An 18,472-nucleotide genomic window follows, 5' to 3' on the forward strand; every position below is an offset into this window, starting at 1 on the left:
TACCAGCAGTGCTTACAGTGATTCTGACAACATCAGAAGACCAAAGACCAAAACCATGCATGTACGCCAAATGGTTAAAGAACAGCTTTAATTTTACTTTGGGTATGCCTTGGATAGGCATTTTAGTCTAATTTTACAGGAGTGTTATTATGCAAATAACGATCAGTGATGTTATGGCCTTCATACTCAACAGATCTCAAACCAACTGAACACCTCTTAGAGATTTTGGAACAATGTGTTATACAGTGTTCCCACCACCATCACCAAAATATCAACTGAGAGTTTTGAAATAACAGTGTTTATCACTCAAGCACAGATACAGGCACATACAGAGTTTATGCCAAGGCACACTGAAGCTGTTCTGGAGGTTTGTGGTGCTCCAATAAAACCTTACTAAGACGCTATGTTGGTTTTTCCTTTAAGGCTATGCATCATATGTCTGTATATACCTAGAACAGCAGATTGAAAACATTAAAGTTGCTGGTAAAATTATAATACTGCTTTAAGAAAGTGACAATTTTCATCTTGCATGATTTATGCATTACAAACACATGCACATAGAGTTCTCTCTGTGGCACTATAAAGACTATATAGACTTTCTGACTGTATTTGAATACTAAGTCTTTTAAATTTAAATTGAATCAAATTTAAATCCAAAATTGATATCCCTTGTGCGTACTACTGCATTACTAGGAATGGCTTAATTTCCCAGTTAACATTAATCATCACAGAATGAGAATACTTCAGAATGAAAAGATAATAATTCTTTCATAGTGACTGTGTAATATTCTGTTTCTAGCTCTACAATACTCCCCTGAGAATACTCTAATACTGAGATACTGTAATTTTACATCTACATAAATTAGAATAAATTAATGAAGAACATTATTAAATGTTGACAATCAGGCCAATGTTTACTGACCCCCATCATTCAGCCTCACTAATGAATTTTACCAATTAACCATCATAAGCACATGAATTATGCCTTTAATTCATATTGGTTGTTGTGGATCTGTTTTTAGTTTAAGGATGAAATAAAACAAAATAATGCAGGTGTTAATGACCTGGCCTGTTTAGGCTCTAATATAAACACTGATTAGTTTGTTAACTTTTTTTGGTTTATTCGTCCTGAACTTTGTCAGTGTTAACTGATGCAGTAAATAATGCTAGTATCAAGGCCTTACAACTGTCCTTGGCTCTGCAAACACAAGTATCGAGAGGTGGATTTTTCCTTTGAGTTGTCTGAGCTGTAGTGTCAGTGTTTTCTGAATGAAATGGGTCGAGGACAGCGGTCTGTCTCCATCAGCTATTCAGCACAATATAATTTGAGTATTACAAACACTCGCAATGTCAATATCACCTGTAGGTTAATCTCTACCAGATGACATGCTTCTTATCTACAGTATATCATTAAGTTTATACTCACAGAATGCCCCACAGGAGATATTCTCTCCCTCACACACACACACACACATACACACACACACAGTTTTCTATCTTTGTGAGGACCTTCCATTGGCATAATTATTATTAGGCATGCATCAATAACAATACTGGTAACAGGTATCGGTCTAATACAATGGTAAATTTAAAAAAAAAAGCCTCGATAATAGCTTATGATATTACGGAGTGTATGTCAGTATGTGACAATGTACATCGTTGTGCTAATGAATAGACGTCACAAAATTATGCTGATCTGGCTACTTCACAATTAATGACAATCAAATTAAAGCAGACTGCAAACTTTTCTCTGTGAAAATATCAAGAGGAGGAACTACAGCATCGTCTGACAATACAAGTAACAAGAAAAGATACATCTTTATTTATTTTTATTTATTTCTTTATTTATTATTTGTTCAAATAGTGTCTTTGTTTGAAAGTGCGATAACAGCACATCTGAACTGACAAACTAAAACCATGGAAATTTAAACTGTCTCAGTGATTGGTGTTTGCAAAATCTAACAGAGTTTGAATTAAAAAAAAGACAGAAATGTGAGAACACACACACTTTGCACACCCACACAATCTCACCTACACGATTCATGCGGGCAAATACATACCTGTATGCGTATATGTTGTGGGTGGCACTTGCAATTTTCTTGTTTTCATACAGTTTGTCTAGCACCCTCTGGACCTGCAACAATCCCATCAGAAAAACATGTCCAATAAATCAGAGGTATTTCTCAAATGTGTCAAATTTATTCATATAAATCAAAATAAGGTTTAAAGCTCATGTTTCATGTGGTTGTGAATTAAACACTTTGAAATGATCTGTAACACCACCTTTTTGGCAATGACCCCATGCAGGCACATACACACGTTTGTCTTACTATTCTTGTGCAGACCTTCCACTTCATAATTATTAATGCACCTAATTATTGCTATTCCACACCTAAACTAAACCCCATGCTTAACCTCAGTAACAAAAAGGAAACCTTTTGGCACTTTTAGTTTTTAAAATAAAAATATTTAAAAAAAAAAAAAAAGTGGTTTGACCAGCCAAATGTCCTCACAAGGCCCAAACTGTCAGATATTCCTATTTTTTGTAAGTACTTTTAGTCCTAACTACTTTATTAAAAAATGCCCATCCATGCACACACAAAAGCCTTGCCTGTATAAACCAGTAACAGAATAATGGACTGTGCATAAACCTAACCTTTAAGTAGCCTACATCAACATGAAACATTACATTCAACATTTGGTACAAGAGGATTAAAAAAAACACCAACCAAAATAAGGGAAAAAAGTGCACTCAGCAAACTGTTAATTCGGACAGGGACGTCCAACCCAGCACCTTTATATGTACCACCCTGCTGAGTTCAATTCAAACTCTATGCTGGGTGCAGTGTATATGGTGCAGTGTATCACACACAGCACCAATACTGGGGGTTTTAAACACCACAATGTCACTACAGGATTAAAAAACAGTCCACCAACCAAAAAACTGTGCAGTGATGTTAAAAGAGCTAGAAGTTTCATTTTATTTGGCATTCATGAACAAAAAGTCATAATGAAACAGTCCGGACTATACCATTATTTATTATTATTATTATTATTATTATTATTATTATTATATTTTTTTATTTTTTTTAAGAAGCTAGTTATTTACTAATTTTAAAAAAAATGTCCCAGACCAACCTCTCCTCCTTTACATTTTTCTGGAACATTGGTTACCAGTGATTGGTTGTTGGAAACAATGGTGATCAGTGGTTGGTCAATGGGAACTGTGGTGATCAGTGATTCATCATTGGGAACAATAGTGATGACTGGCCATTGTGAACGATGGTCATCAGTTACTGGTCATCAGGAACAATGTGATCAGTGATTAGTTGTTGGGAACAGTGGTAATCATTGATTGGTCACTGGGAACAATGGTGTCACTAAAGGCATCTAAATGTTACCAAATCTAGCAACAAAGTCACTTGCGTTTTAATTAAAAAGAAAAGTTTTCTTGGCAACGATCAACAAAACATTTAATGATGTTACATTCTGTAGAGTTAAAAGTTGGAGTGAAAAGACTGAGAGGTCACAGAGTAATGGAGATGCTGCGATGGAACAGTTCAGACAGTGTGAAATGTGGTCAGTGACTGTTTTCCTGAGAGAGTGTGTGGCGGCGCATGACCAGATGGTGTGGAAATAGGTTTCTGGTGTATTCTTTGTGCAGTGCATGCAGATGATTGTGTCTGATAAGTCTGTTTTATGCATTTTTGTCTTGGCTAATAACTGTGATTTACCTTATACTGAATTAGATGTAAACTGGTACAGTGCTGTGAAAAAGTATTTGCCCCATCCCCATTTCTTCTGGTTTTGTGTATATCTTATACTAAATTGTTTCAGAAATGAAAACAAAATCTAAGATAAAACAAAGGCAATCTGAGTAAACACAAAATACAGTTTTTAAATGATAATGTTATTTATTGAAGCAAAAAAGTTATCTAATACCAATTGGGCCTGTGTGGTAATGTATTTCCCCTGTAGTTACTAATTTCCCAAATCTATGAAACTGCATTCATAATGGGGTTCAGCTGGACTAGACACAACCAGGCCTGAATACTGCAAACCCTGTTCAATCAAATCAACACTTAAATAGAACTTTTTCAGCAGCATGACGTTGGTTAAAAGGTCTTACCCAGTAACGCACTATGCCAAAATGGAAAGAAATTCCAGAAATCATGAGGAAGAAGGTGATTGAAATACATCGATTTGGGAAAGGTTACAAAGCTATTTCAAAGGCTCTGGGACTCCAAAGAACCACAGTGAGAGCCATTATCTCAAAATGGAAAAACTCGGCACAGTAGTGAACCTTCCCAGAAGTGGCCAACCTTCCAAATTTCCTCCAAGTGCACAGCAACTACTCATCCAGTAAGTCACAAAAGAGCCACAGACAACATCAAAGGAACTACAGGCCTCTCTTTCATCAATAAAGGATACTGTTCATGACTCCACTATCAGAAAAACACTGGGCAAAAATGGCATCCATGGAAGAGTGGCAATGTGAAAACCACTGCTAACCCAGAAGAACATTAAGGCTCATCTTAATTTTGCCAAAACACACACACACACAAAACACACCTCAAACTTTTAGGGAGAATGTCCTGTCGATCAATGTGTTGAAAGTGGAACTGTTTGGAAGACAGGGGTCCCATTACATCTGGCGTAAACCAAACACAGAATTCCACAAAAAGAACATCATACCTACGGGCAGTGTGATGGTGTGGGGATGCTTTGCTGCTTCAGGGCCTGGGCAACTTGCAGTAATTGAGGAAAACATAAATTCTGCTCTCTACCAATAAATCCTAAAGGAGAATGTCCGGTCTTCAGTTTTTTTAACTGCATAATTCAACTGGATTATGCAGCAAGAGAATGATCCAAAACACAGGAGTAAATCCTAGCCCTAGAATTAAGTGAAAGACTGATCTCCAGTTATCGGAGCAGTTGCTGCTCAACCAGATTTTAAGTTTAAGGGGGCAATAAGTTTTTCACATGGGTGATAGGAGTTGGATAATTTGTTTTTGCTTTAAAAAATTAAAAATAAAAACTGTATTGTGTGTTTATTCAGGTTGAATTTATTTTATGTTGTATTTCATTTGAAGATCTACAACTATTTAGCATTAGATATACACAAAAACAGAAGAAAACAGGATGGGCAAATACTTTTTAACAGCACTGTATTTTTGTCATTGAAAGTTGGCTAGTTATGTCTAGAAGGGTTGATTGTGACAAATTGCCAAATCTTTTCCCAATTTTTCCATTGGGAGGGATATTATATCATTATGTATGTGTCAATGATGAAGGATTTCAACTGTATTCAAAATCGTGTCTTTCCCCCCAAAACCTTGCTTCTCTTCTAATTATTGAAATAGTATGAACTTGTAATCTTTAAATGTGCATCAGTACGTGTTTCCTATTAATACTCAGTCCATAATATAGATATGAAATATCTATATGTTTAATAATATTTAATAATATATGTTTACAAGGGTGATTTTCATTTTGAAAAAAGAAGTTTATTCAGCGTTTTTCAATTGTTTTTAACAACCGTGTGATATTTTGATAACTTTGGGGAAATGATAATGCAAAGGTACCTAACATTTGAGGTGGAAATAGTAATAGTCAATAATTGGGCTGCATACTTCCAATGATTTTGGCCATTAAGTGCCGATAAGTGGAATGATTGTGTTCCTTGTGGGCCAGTGCTTCATTTACCTTGGTACCTTCAATTTGGTAACTTTGTAACTTTGTATAAACTGAACTTTCTTTTAATCTTCTTTTAAAGTACTTCATATAGTGAGCTAGTTCTGGAATGATATTCTGCTACACCGTATGAAATGAGCACACGTAGTGAACAGGAAGCCATATGGGATTTAGTGTAACAGTGTCTTCAAGTAACTTTAATAAAAAATATATTCCTGTGTGAAAACCAGCAGAAGATGGCAGATTACTCTTGGCAAATAAAAATCTAATCTGAAACATACCACATTATTATATATGCTTTCTTGTGATGTTCTTTTTGTAAGAATTTTTACCTTCCATAGTTTATGTGATATTAACACATAGTGTAATGCTACCTGTCTCACATAGTGTCTACTACTAATAGTAGTAGTAACAAGTACTACTTGATTAGTTTCTTTTGTTCTCCCAGGAGATACTTCCCTACTCTTACTCTCAAGTTTGGAAAATGACTTTTACTTAAAGCACAGTGTGTTTTACTTAAGAAATATTTTGACTCTCATTGTCAGGGTGCATCAGACATACAGGATTTATGGTGTTCACACTACAAATATTAGGTGGCAACAGGCATCCCTGCCCACCTCCAAAAGGTGGTCTGGGTTTTCAAATAAACAAGATGTAGGTCAATACTCAGTCTGAACAGAGTTTCAGTTACATATCCGCAATCAGCAACAATGCCTACAGAGATGTACAAAATAAACAAACAAACAAGTAAAGAAAGAAAGAAAGAAAGAAAGAAAGAAATGCCAGTGGAATGTGAAGACAATTTGATGAGAGGTGGAAGTGCTTGTTTGTTCTCAGTGGAGATAATCCGATGTTATTTTGTTGTAACAAAAGAGACAGTGCATTAAAGAATGCAATTTGTCAACATTATAACACGAAACTAAATATTCTAATCTCACAGCCAAATGCATCTTCAAACTGGAAATTAAAAACATCCTGTGCATACAGCAGGGCGTGTTTACAAGAGCAGCATGAACTGGTTTTACTGTTCTATTGTTTTCAAAGAAACACAAGTATTTATGCAATTAGAAAGGTAGATTACAGAACAACAACAACAACAACAACAACAACAATAATAATAAGCATTTATATAGTACAATGAGTTGAATATTACATTTCTTACAGTTTATTAACTTCCTGTTGCAGTGGTTTAAATAAGGCTACTAATTTGTTTAGAATTTGGAAAACACAACCATATAAATGTCATTAGAAAATATCGTTGGCAGGTACAAACAAAAATGTGTCTTGTGCACATCTCTAGTTGAGACTGCTGCACATCACTAGCTGAGTTTGAGGAACTGTCAGAGCCAGAATTCACACACCATGTTGACATGGCTGCCATTTCCACTTCTCAGTGTTTCCGGTATTTCTGATGGCATAGTAGAAAGGTTCATGTTTAATAGGAGGAAAAAAAGAAAGAAAGAAACCCACCCACTTCGGGTTTTAATACAAATTCAGATATTTGGTGCACTAAACAAATACAGTGTCATTATGTTAGACCCCACCCCTAATACCTACAAAGTGACCTATATCATAGGTGTAGCTGATAAAATGGCAACTCTGTATCTATGCTCTGCTCCAGAAGTCTTTAAACCCCAAGAGAAGTGGGTGCGCATAGTGAGACACAGCTCATTAGGCTTGTTGTGGCATCGTTCGCCTACACTGTGCCAAAGACACAGCTCAAACAAAGTGATGTCCAGAGACAGCCTGGCAAAAACGCACTAATAACTGTCTGCATCCCCAATATTCACATCCCTCGAGTCTTGTCCGTACAATGAACAAACGTGTGCGCTGAATACCAATTACACATCTATTCCTCAGCAGTGGAACATGAAGCCTCCAAGACCAAAGGAGACACACAAACAAACACAAGAAGCAGCTATGGTATGAATATTATGCTACAGATTTGTAATTTGTAATGAATATATCCTGCCTTATACTGTAGAGCCTCATTATGTCCATGTGTTGCTCATTTCCATGTTGGAATGACAGAATAGCCAGCAATGGTGTAAACTTGTAAGCGTTTAAAGACCATTATCTAGAATTCAGCTCAGGATTCAGCTCCATATGCCATTTGTGGCTAAAATTAGACATGCAACAATATCCTCAACTCTTGATTTATATATTATGCAGCAATATTAATGCAATGAATGCGACCAATTTTCTTTTGATCAAAAGTAAAGGTCACTTGGATGCAAAAAGTATTTTGGTTGCTCAGTAAGAGGCTATGAGAAAACAGTATGGAAAGGCACATCATAACTGAGAGGCAAATCATATTTCTGTTAACACTGCTTATATAATTTAACTACATATGTAGCTAGGTACAATTCCAAGCTAGCAATTTGTGTTGCTAAGCACTCAGTCAAAATCTCTCCAGCACAACGGATAAAGTTCATTAAGTTAATTTCCTCATTTGAAAGTAGCTTTGGATAAAAGCATCTGCTAAATGAATAAATGTAAATGTAAATGTAAAGTGGGGGTGGCCAGTCAGTAGACTTGTATTTGTTCCACTTCCCAGGCATTTAAGGTGTACACATTCTTGTTTTCCTCACTTCTTTTCCTGCAAAAAATATGCTAGTCAAAAGAAAAATAATTTCAAACCATTTTAGATACACATGCACAAACCTGTCTTTTTTACTCCCAACAGCACAGCTCAGCCCTGATCGATCCACTTCCCACTGATTTAAGAAAGATCAAGCTTGTTAACTTTGATATCTCTAGCAAATCCAGAATGCAACAAATATTAGGAGGCCTTTTTTTTTTTTTTTTGCTAAAGCTGTAAATATATATTCTGGTTGGTGTTTTTCTCTCAACAAGCTGTCAAATGATAACCAAGACAGAAATACTGACATTTCTCTTGAGTAAGGAACTCATCTCCTCCTCTGACAGGATGAACAGAAACCTGAGAACAGATCCATATAGGTAAACAGCAGTGATCCACAGGGCAGGCGTCAATAAGTTACCTGCTGTTGGATAGATAAATCCGGAAGAATCTGGTAAGAGGGTTTTTTTGCTTCAGGGAAGCCCAAACATAAATTGTTCAGACTCACATTGGAGCGAATCAAGAGGAATTTCTGAACAGCTTGACACCTCACTTCAATCCACAAGGAATAAGCATGAAGCACTTTTCTTAGTGCGGGCAAGGTGTGTGAAATACTCCTTAAAGACACTAGAGGCTTGTTTTCCACATAACCGTAAATAGTCAGCAGGGACTGGCCACTGGCAATCTTTTAAGTCTAGGAATACTGTGAATCTCAATCCCAATCCCGGTGGAGAGACTGCATATTTCCATTCCCTTTTCTTCATTTATTCATGGCCCTTTTTTCCAAAGCGATTTATAAGTGAAGCAGATTTCAATCCATGGAGAGAACTTAATAGTAGAAGTTTAAGGGAGAAACAGTAGCTCAGTGGCCGTCATGGGATTTGAACACACAACGTTTCGTTCCCTGAGACCAAGTCTGAGGGTAAGACAATACAGGTACAACTGCTGTTGATCAAGTCAATCATTTTTCAGATTGTAAGATAAAACGCATAATACGTTGTAATAAAAAAAAAATCTATTATCCTACTATTTATTGAATTTTATAGAATAAATAATAATAATAGTAATAATAAATACTATTTATGTACTATTTTTGTCCACCACATTATCCAAAGATGGCTTTAAACCCATTTAACACATATCCCTTAAAACCTTGCGTCCTTACTCACCGGCCACTTATCCAATTATCCAATTATCCAATCATGTGGCAGCAGCACCATGCATAAACAACAAACATCAGAATGGGGAAACAATGTAATTTCAGTGACTTTAACTGTGGCTTGGTTGCTGCTGACCGATGAGCTGGTTTGAGTATTTCAGAAACTGCTGACCACCTGCGATTTTCACACAGACAGAATTGTGTGAAAAACAAAAACATCCAGTGAGCGGAGGGTTCTGCTGGCAGAAACTCACCTTGCCCTTGGTAAAATACAGCACGAGCTAGCTTGGGTCTTTAATATATACACTGACAATTTCAAGTTTTCCTCATTTCATTACCTATCCCTCAACCTGAGCCAGGTGTACTAGAGTGAGGAAAATATAAAACTGTGCACTGCCCTTGGGACTGCATTTGTATTTGTGTGTGTGTGTGTATCTACATGTGTTCCCTTGTGCCATGCTGTTATATGGTGAGGTGAGAGCCCTCAGGGTTACTCATCTTACTCAATTATTGTTACCAGCGGGTTTTATGCATCAAGACGAGTCATTATACACTGACTGACTGCTTTGTGATTGTTGTGTAGAAATTCTGCAACTTTTAATCCTGAACCTCTGAAACTATTTTGCACTTGTTTCGGATCGTTTGGTTAAGTCTTTGCTCTTTTAACAGCTCTAAGCTTGGATAAAACCTCTGACAGATTAGCACATTTAAATGCAAAAACTTCACAATCTCTAACTGCAGAAAAAAAAGGGTACTACTATACTGGGGCACTGCACAAAGTGGGGTTTGTCATTTGCCATTCCAATAAATATACGGTATTTAATTGACGTTAACTAAATACATGTTTACTAAATACACATATTTCACATTAATGAAATCAGAACATTCACTATTTACTTTGAAGGAAAACAAGGGGTCTGTGTCTAGACGAGAGATGAGAAGGGGGCAGTTAATACTGCAGAGTTCAAAACACCTGAATCCAGATTCACATATTGATTGGCTCATCTCCTGTTTTACTGTTATTGAGTGGCAACTCATTGCACCAAACTCCAATAAAAAAAGGAGAGCTCTTGCACAAAATGTGTAAATGCTGGCAGGTCTGTGCATCTTTCACCTGGAAACGTGGATATAGTGTGCCTTTAAAAATTATTTAAGGTACATGATTGGACCATTTTGACTAAAGCTATATAAAGGTAAACTATATGCACCTTTCCAGGTAAAAGAGACACATTAAACGTATATATTTTGTTCCCATGATAATTAATTGAGTAAATCCTAAGACATGGTATTATATAAATTTTAAACTAGTCTTTGGTTGTTAGGTAAATGTAAATACTCCGTACCTGTTTAGGTGTCACTATGCGAGCTAAATGAGGCTGGAATGTGCTGCGTCTGTCTGTGATTGCCTCGCCATGTTTAATCACTGGGAGTTCCTCATCTGAATCTACTAAACACAAACACATATACATTTTCTCTCAAGGTGTACACTATAACAAGCCAGGAGATTATAAGGATGATCTCAGTGACATCATAACCTAAGCGCTGTCTAAGGAAGGTAATTAAATGTAAATTCTCTGGAGCTACATCAAACTGTTACAATACAAATGGTAATCGGATTATACTTGGCATGACCAGGCTGGAAAGGAAAGTCTGCAATTGCAAATGCTGGTTTGAAGACCCGACTTGCCTGAGGAGAAGACGGAGACAAGGTGCGTCTGCTCAGTGCTGAGCCTCAGGACACCATAATCTGGAACTTCAGCCTCATCCCAGTCGTCATGCTGTTCTTCTGTCTTCTTTGCATGCCATAGCTCCAGTCCATCTGCTAACAAACAGAAAGTTTGTAATTGATCAAATCAAAACTTGATTGACTCAGAATCAAGGTCCAATTAAAATAAAAGACAATACATAAAATGAACAGCATACATAAAAAAAGAAAAAAAAGAAAAGAAAATTATAATTCATATAAATCGGTGTGTTACAAAGATACAACAGTACCAATGTCTCCACAGCTTGGATTGGTATCGTATAGTACTGACCCTTATATTCGATAAGCCCACAGTGATTTCATTTTCAGACTTGTTGAGCCAGCATATGAACTTACAAATAAAATTTCTTAAAACAGCACGAAAAAAAGTATTAACTCCTCGCACTATGCCATCTAGGTTTCTTTAATAAAATTCTCATTGGATCATTATAAGCTACTTGAAGTCTCTATAAGCTTGCTATCCTATAGTTTGACCACAAATCTGCAGTGTAGAGAGGTGTACAATATGCTTTAGACAAAGATATCTTCACTCCATCTGTACATACACTAAACATGTGTAAAAGTATGTTAGCCTGTGTATACATCATGCGGCGTTGCCTTTCAACGTCAATTTCAAAGTAATAAAATGTCCAAGATATTTTACCTGCACACAACATTCTTTTCAGACTGTTATCTTATCCAGCAAAATCTTTTCTAAAACTTTTGACAAAATACTGGCTCAAACAATGGGCCTATAATTATCTATGCCACTCACCTTACCAACTTTGTCCTTAATAACTGGCACTAACAATACAGACAACATTGAGTCTGGTAATAAACCATGTATCTTAAAACCAGTAAAACATATAACTGAAAGAGGGGCTATCCTCTTACTTCCATATTTAAGCTGTTCAACAGAGATATGGTCTAGACAGCTTGTTTACAGCTTGGTGCACCTCATGTGCAAATTGCAATAATGCTGTCATCAACTCTACAATACTATCAGCACCAGAGACTCCATCAACTGTACATGGAATAGATATTCTACTGTTGTTCAGAGTTCTCACTTCTTTCCAAAAATCAGTAATATTGTTATTTAAAAACTTCTTAGCCATAAAATCAGCCCTCAGTGCTTGCTTATTTTTTATAGATGAAACGAATGGCATACTTGTATCTTGCATTTGTACTCTTGTACTCAAGCGCAGGCCCTTGTCTGGGTCTACCTGCCATAACCCATGATTTAGTAGCTTCTCGAGCTTCAGCATGGTTCTCAGCTACTTGCTTACTCCAGACTGGCCTGATATTCTGAAACTTATTTTTAAGCTTACAGCAGAGCTTACTACAATCATCCAGGGCACACACTATATCATTAGACATAGAGCAGAAATCTCTCCCATGCTTCACATCTTTACAGTTCACATCACTGCACATTATTGCATCCCTAGGTAAATAAATATTGCTCAAGAGCTTGTCTGTATCAACATATTAAGCTAACATGTCTTCCTTTGTGCGAATTGACCAGTCCAGTTTTATTGTATTGGCATTGCTATCATTACTAGATAGTGCAGTGAAATGCCCAACATTTATTGTCCTAGCAACACGTATACAATCAGCCGTTGCTGCCCCATATAAAATACTCATACCCTCTAGTGAGGCATGTGCATCAGATGTACTGATACAATGATCCAGCCATGACATACATGTTCCAGGCCTCACTAATGTATGTATAACTATCTACAGGCAAAAGCACTTCACTTGACAATATGTAATTATTATCTTGAAAATACTGAGCAATAAGATTGGCAAATAATCTGAAATGTCAGCATTCATATCACCAAGTTAATATACACTTGACGAAGTATTACTTTCAATAAAAGAATTAACGAAGGCAAGTCTATTTAAATACTCATCCTCATTCTGATGACATTCGTAAGGTGTATACACATTTAAAATGACAAATTCCTTGTCCTTATAAGTAAACTGTATTGTAATACACCAGTTGACATCAAGTCTAATCACATTAATTAAACTGTCAAGCTTTTTATTCCACAGGATAGTCACACCCCCTGGTATCCTACCTCTGACTATTTCCATGCCATTACCCGTCGTAGACTCCCCAGCCCCATGAAAATGATCATTAACAGAATTCAGTTTTTCCAAGTCCTCCTTCATAAGAAATGTCTCTTGCAAGCATAAAATGTCACAGTTCTCCTGGAGCTTATCAACCACGATTCGGCGTGTTTTATCCCCCGCAGATTGGCCCACACGCAGCCCGCGACAATTGTATGGCAAGACATGAATGTCCATATACCTCCACTAGTGAGTGTTTACACTGCCAGCAGGCACACTCATTCCCTCAGCAGCATGTGCAGTATTAGACCCGATAACTCCCGCATTGTGTGGCTCATAATAATGCCTAAAAAGTACCAGTGTGTCTGGCCAGAGCTCCAGATTGTACATTTCACTAACCTCATTACATTTAGCGGATACTTTAAATGAGCTGTATTGCCTGTGCACAGTATCAGTCTTCTGACAAATGACCTCACGGCCAAGTTTATCTTTCAGATACTCAGATAAAGTTCCAGCATCTAAGTCTGGTGCAAACTCTGTCTTGACCACTTTGATGTTACCCATAGCTCCAGTGCCAAAAATAGACATGACACTACCAGACTTCTTTTTCTGCCTGGGAGTGACAGTAAATTGATTTAGCAACAACATTCTCGGCTCCCTGACAATGGCCAAAAACATACACTGGCCTGTAGCTGCATTGCATGTTTCATGGAACAAAGCTCAGCACTCAGCTGCTGCATTCTCCCAAGCAAGCTAGAGACATCCATATTAGTAAACGTTACTAGCGGCAGCTCATCCAGATAATGAGAAACAAATCTCGAAGTATTATCCCCACACTCATTCATCACTTTAAGTCAACTTTTTAAATTGTTAATGTCTTCCTGTGGCCCTTTGTTGAAAACAAAGTAGGGCCAAGTTAAAACAAAACTTTCTTCGATGTCTCAATCCACTCAAAACAGTTTATAGCCAATAGGACAGTCTCATCCTGGCTTAATGTCTTGATTTTTACAGCAAGAAAATTAAGTAACTCATCCTCTACAATAACTTTGCCATCAACAGTCTTATAGATCTCAGGAGGTTTTGTTGGAGGTTAATTTGAACGCAGACACAGCGTCAGAGTCGTGCTGCAGCATCATCCATCTTATGAAACACACCATGCTCCAGAACAATGCTCTCATTATCATTAGCTAACACAACACAGAATTCCACCCAACTCAACATAGAATTATCTTCCAAGTTTTCATTAAGCATGTAATAGATGCAATCAATGCTCACAATCGAGAGAGACTAGCAAGAGGCAGGAAAGGTCAAAGACCCGGGTCCTGTTGAGACTGAGGGATTGATTTGAATTCCACCAGAACCATGCTAATCAGCCCCAAAAACACCACTCTTGACCCTGTGCAGGAAACTGAGATTCACTTTAACCCTTAGTAAAAATAAAATGATAGAATGGCAATTACCTAAGATTGCTTTAAATATACAAGATTGAACAGTTGAAATTTTAAATTCTGATTGTAAAATTAGCAGTACATGATATGGATAAATGTAGAATATTGTGATTATATTCCTATATTTACGATTCTCTCATGAGCGTCAATAAACAATCAGGATATAATTACACTTTTTCATGGGTTTAATATCTCATTAGGCTTAGTTACTGTAGAACTGCTTCTGAGAGCCAACCAAAACAAACTTCTGACCTTTTATATTCTTTCTGAACAGTAAGAGGTACTCAACTAATCAATCAGACACAATGGAACGGACCACAAACAGCAATGTGATATAAGAAACCAAATGATTTATCATTGTCTGTCCAAATTAATTGGCAGCATTTTGACTGAAATGAAGATGTTGCCATTTTTGCTGCACTTTCACATGAGGAATATTAGACAGAATCACACTTTATTTGAAAACAAGATTCAAGGCTTTTATTCATTTCTCCGAACTCGATCAAAGCAGAACACTTGTATGACTCTCCTCCAACTTGTTCTCTATTATGATTCACACTTGAATGAGCAACCTAATTTTAAAATGCAGTTAGAGGTTAAGTTACAAGTCCCTAAACACTGATTCCTTATAAACAGCTCCAATGAGATGACACTAAAATGAAAAATCAGCTTCAAGTGACTAACTTCTTAAACTATTTTGATGACTGATTAGCGGAGATAATCATTATGCTCTTAGAAAATAAATCAACGTAGTGTTTGTCTCTGCTACAAAGTCAAGTATTTACGGTCTCTTGATTTAAGCTGCTTCATTTACAGGGAACGATGCTTCTAAATTAATATTTGAAATGCAGTTAAACTTATAGACATGCTATGACCAATTACGTTCTGTGAAAAGCATGTGTAAGGGGAGCTCTGACTGGTTGCGAGGCGCTTCAGTTGCAAAGTGCACCATTAAGAAGTGTTAAACTTTCTAGCGCCTTAGTACTACAAAATGTCAATAGTACCACCCAAGTGATGGAAAATAACCACTATAGTCTATAGCTCTAACATTCTACAATAATTAACTGGCTTGTGCTAACTGTGTTCATGTCACATAAAAGCAAAAGAAAATCTGGAGGCAAAATAATGTTTTCATCATAAACTGTAAACTATAGATTCTGATATCTTTTTACTTATTTGTCCACAATAATGTCTTCCAGTACCTGGTATTTAGCTAGATTTTAGGCTTCTTTAGGCAAACCAGGACTTATTTAAACTCATTTAACTCATTTATCTACCATTTTAAATATGTTTTTCACACACAATTTTACACAAATTAGTTCACTGATTAATTGTATGTGCTCACTACATAATACATAACAAAATGACATTTGAATAGAATCTGCCTGAGATTCGGCACAAGAAAAGCATGACATAAAATGTCTCTGTGAAATGAACTCATGACATAGAACCTAATATTATGTTTAGGAAACATGTTTACTTTTGCTCTTTATTTATATTCAATTAAAACCTTATAAGTAAAATACTGTATAAGTTTGCCATAAATGGCATCCATTTTATTTTTGTAAACTGAAAAAATGGTCGTTTTTGCCTTCAAATATTTATTTATTCATCAAACATTGAATGATATTGGCTCTGGCATAACAGCATGACATTAGTTTTCTTGATTAAATAAAATTAAATCTATTAAAAACAAAGTGGTTATACTAGAAGAAATATAGACATTATAGGATATGGAGAAATTGATACATTAAAGCTGCAAGATGCATTAATAATTGATTTATAGTTGCATTGTGGGCCCTTGGATCAAAACAGAATCATATTTTCAATACCCGAAAGATTTCCATCCTTGAAATTTATTTAACCATCTGCTGAACCCATTAATTAATGAATTTAACCAAAATTAATTGGGTTAATCAGACCAATGACACAATTTATCAAAACACTCACAGAAAACTTGTTTGGAACCTCAATGAATGCTCATTTATATATTGCAGGATTGTTAGATATCCATAGTGTATATCCAATACAAAGATAATCATTTGTGAACATAATATTACCTGGGTTAAGACTGAGTGTCAAATCAAAACCATATAATACTGAGGCCATGAATTAACTAGATGCAGTATTAATTAAATATTAAATAAATATGCATGCCGAGCTGAGACGATATGAATTGAGAAAACACTTGTAACACTAAAATCACACAAACAAAATAAATAAATAAATAAATAGATGTAATCATACAATTCAGGCTGGAGCAAAGCAATTTCTGCAGTTAATCATAGTTAATGATGGGTTGTCACATTCATGCTACAGTAACCTACGACCATCTCCCATTCCCCAGCCCAACTTTGCCCAATCCTGTCAGTGCCTTATGTAGTGAATATTCATGAGTCCATCCTTTTGATCTCCTGGGGAGATCTGCAGAGCCCACTGATAGAGGCATCTCATTACTATAATGCTTGCTTTATGGAAAGTGAGGTGCCATTTTTCATGACATTGTCATAATTATGCCATTTATTTAAGCAGGGATAAGAAGAAAACATTAAATACTGCACCAGTGACTGCTCAGCTAATCTGCTCTTCCTGTTCCTAGTCAGATACTTAAGGGTAATATTAAGATAGTTAGATATCGTGGACTGAATAAAAGGCCAAATGCAGCTCAGCTTAATGGATTATTAAAACCATGTTCTAGAGTAACACAGCATGAATAGGAACCAAATACATTGCAGACAAACTGTTATATAAACACCAAATATCATGGGATATTTGAGAATAGTTAGCCAATGTTAGAATGTATTAATCTGGATATTTTTTCTCCATGTTATGACCTGCGTCTATAGGCATAATTAAAAAGTGCACCACAATTTTAAAATGTCTATCAAGCGTGTCTCATGGAAAAAAAAATTGGGGCCACAACACATCACCCTTTTGATTATTTCCTATAACACCATGTTTCCAAGTGTTTTACTCCTTATTCCTTTCATTCTTGATATCACATTATCAGGATTGTAGCTTTCTGTAGGTAAATTTAAGATACAAGAATGTGATCTTATCACCATGAATAACGCAAACATGTGACACTATATGGCTCATGCTGCTCGTGTTCATTTAGAAAAGACGGGATGTGAGAGTTTTATTATAGAAGACACAATTTATTACAAACACTAATTTTAGAAATGAACAGCATGAATACTGCTTAAATATACAGTACTGAACTTTTTTGGTTAAAAAACAAACAAAAACAATAATAATTTATTGAGCAAGTATATAAAAAAAATCAGTGCTCAAAACTGTCTCCTTACCTTACCCCAATTCGCAATGGTAGGCTTATAATAATGATTTATCATTTGAGCTATCGGGTTTGATTTTTTGCAGGAACTGTCAGTTTGACGTAATTCATCTTTGCATGGTTACATCACGTCTGTAAACAGAAAGAAGAAGAGCCGGCTACAACATCTGGGGAATCACCTGTTGTCAAATCCAAGAAGCCTCAAACTGCGGAGAGCCTGCAGTCAAAAATGAAAAGTGACAGAGCCTGTGCTAAAATGAGAATAAATATCGACATGGCTTTTGATAGCTGGCAAAAACTCAGAGATCTGAAGGATCTGAAGACTAATGCAGAGATGGCTGTTTTTCTGCTGAACAGGTAAGACATTTCAGTGGCTCAGTAGGTAGCTAGCTTACATTAGCTCATTTGTTCGCTTAATTCAACTAGGTATCAATTTTCTTATTATTGTTTTTCGTGTTCGTTTGTTTTGCTTTGGTCAGTG

At 36.2% G+C, this 18,472-nt stretch overlaps 1 protein-coding gene across 3 annotated transcripts in view; it reads right to left on the minus strand.

Annotated features, from left to right (window-relative positions):
• Positions 1-18,472, minus strand: part of impact (impact RWD domain protein) — a 55,455-nt gene that overhangs the window by 16,111 nt on the left and 20,872 nt on the right. Inside the window, exons 6-8 of one of the 3 annotated variants that reach the window (XM_053634294.1) lie at positions 11,122-11,256; positions 10,778-10,881; positions 2,061-2,134 (exon numbers count right to left, since the gene is read on the minus strand). In XM_053634294.1, coding sequence (XP_053490269.1) covers positions 2,061-2,134; positions 10,778-10,881; positions 11,122-11,256 — 313 coding nt within the window. The remainder of the gene's footprint in view (positions 1-2,060; positions 2,135-10,777; positions 10,882-11,121; positions 11,257-18,472) is intronic. The other 2 variants (XM_053634296.1, XM_053634295.1) reach the window with 2 other exon arrangements.

This window comes from Ictalurus furcatus, chromosome 10, assembly GCF_023375685.1.
Source record: "Ictalurus furcatus strain D&B chromosome 10, Billie_1.0, whole genome shotgun sequence".
In the NCBI taxonomy this organism is placed as follows: domain Eukaryota; kingdom Metazoa; phylum Chordata; class Actinopteri; order Siluriformes; family Ictaluridae; genus Ictalurus; species Ictalurus furcatus.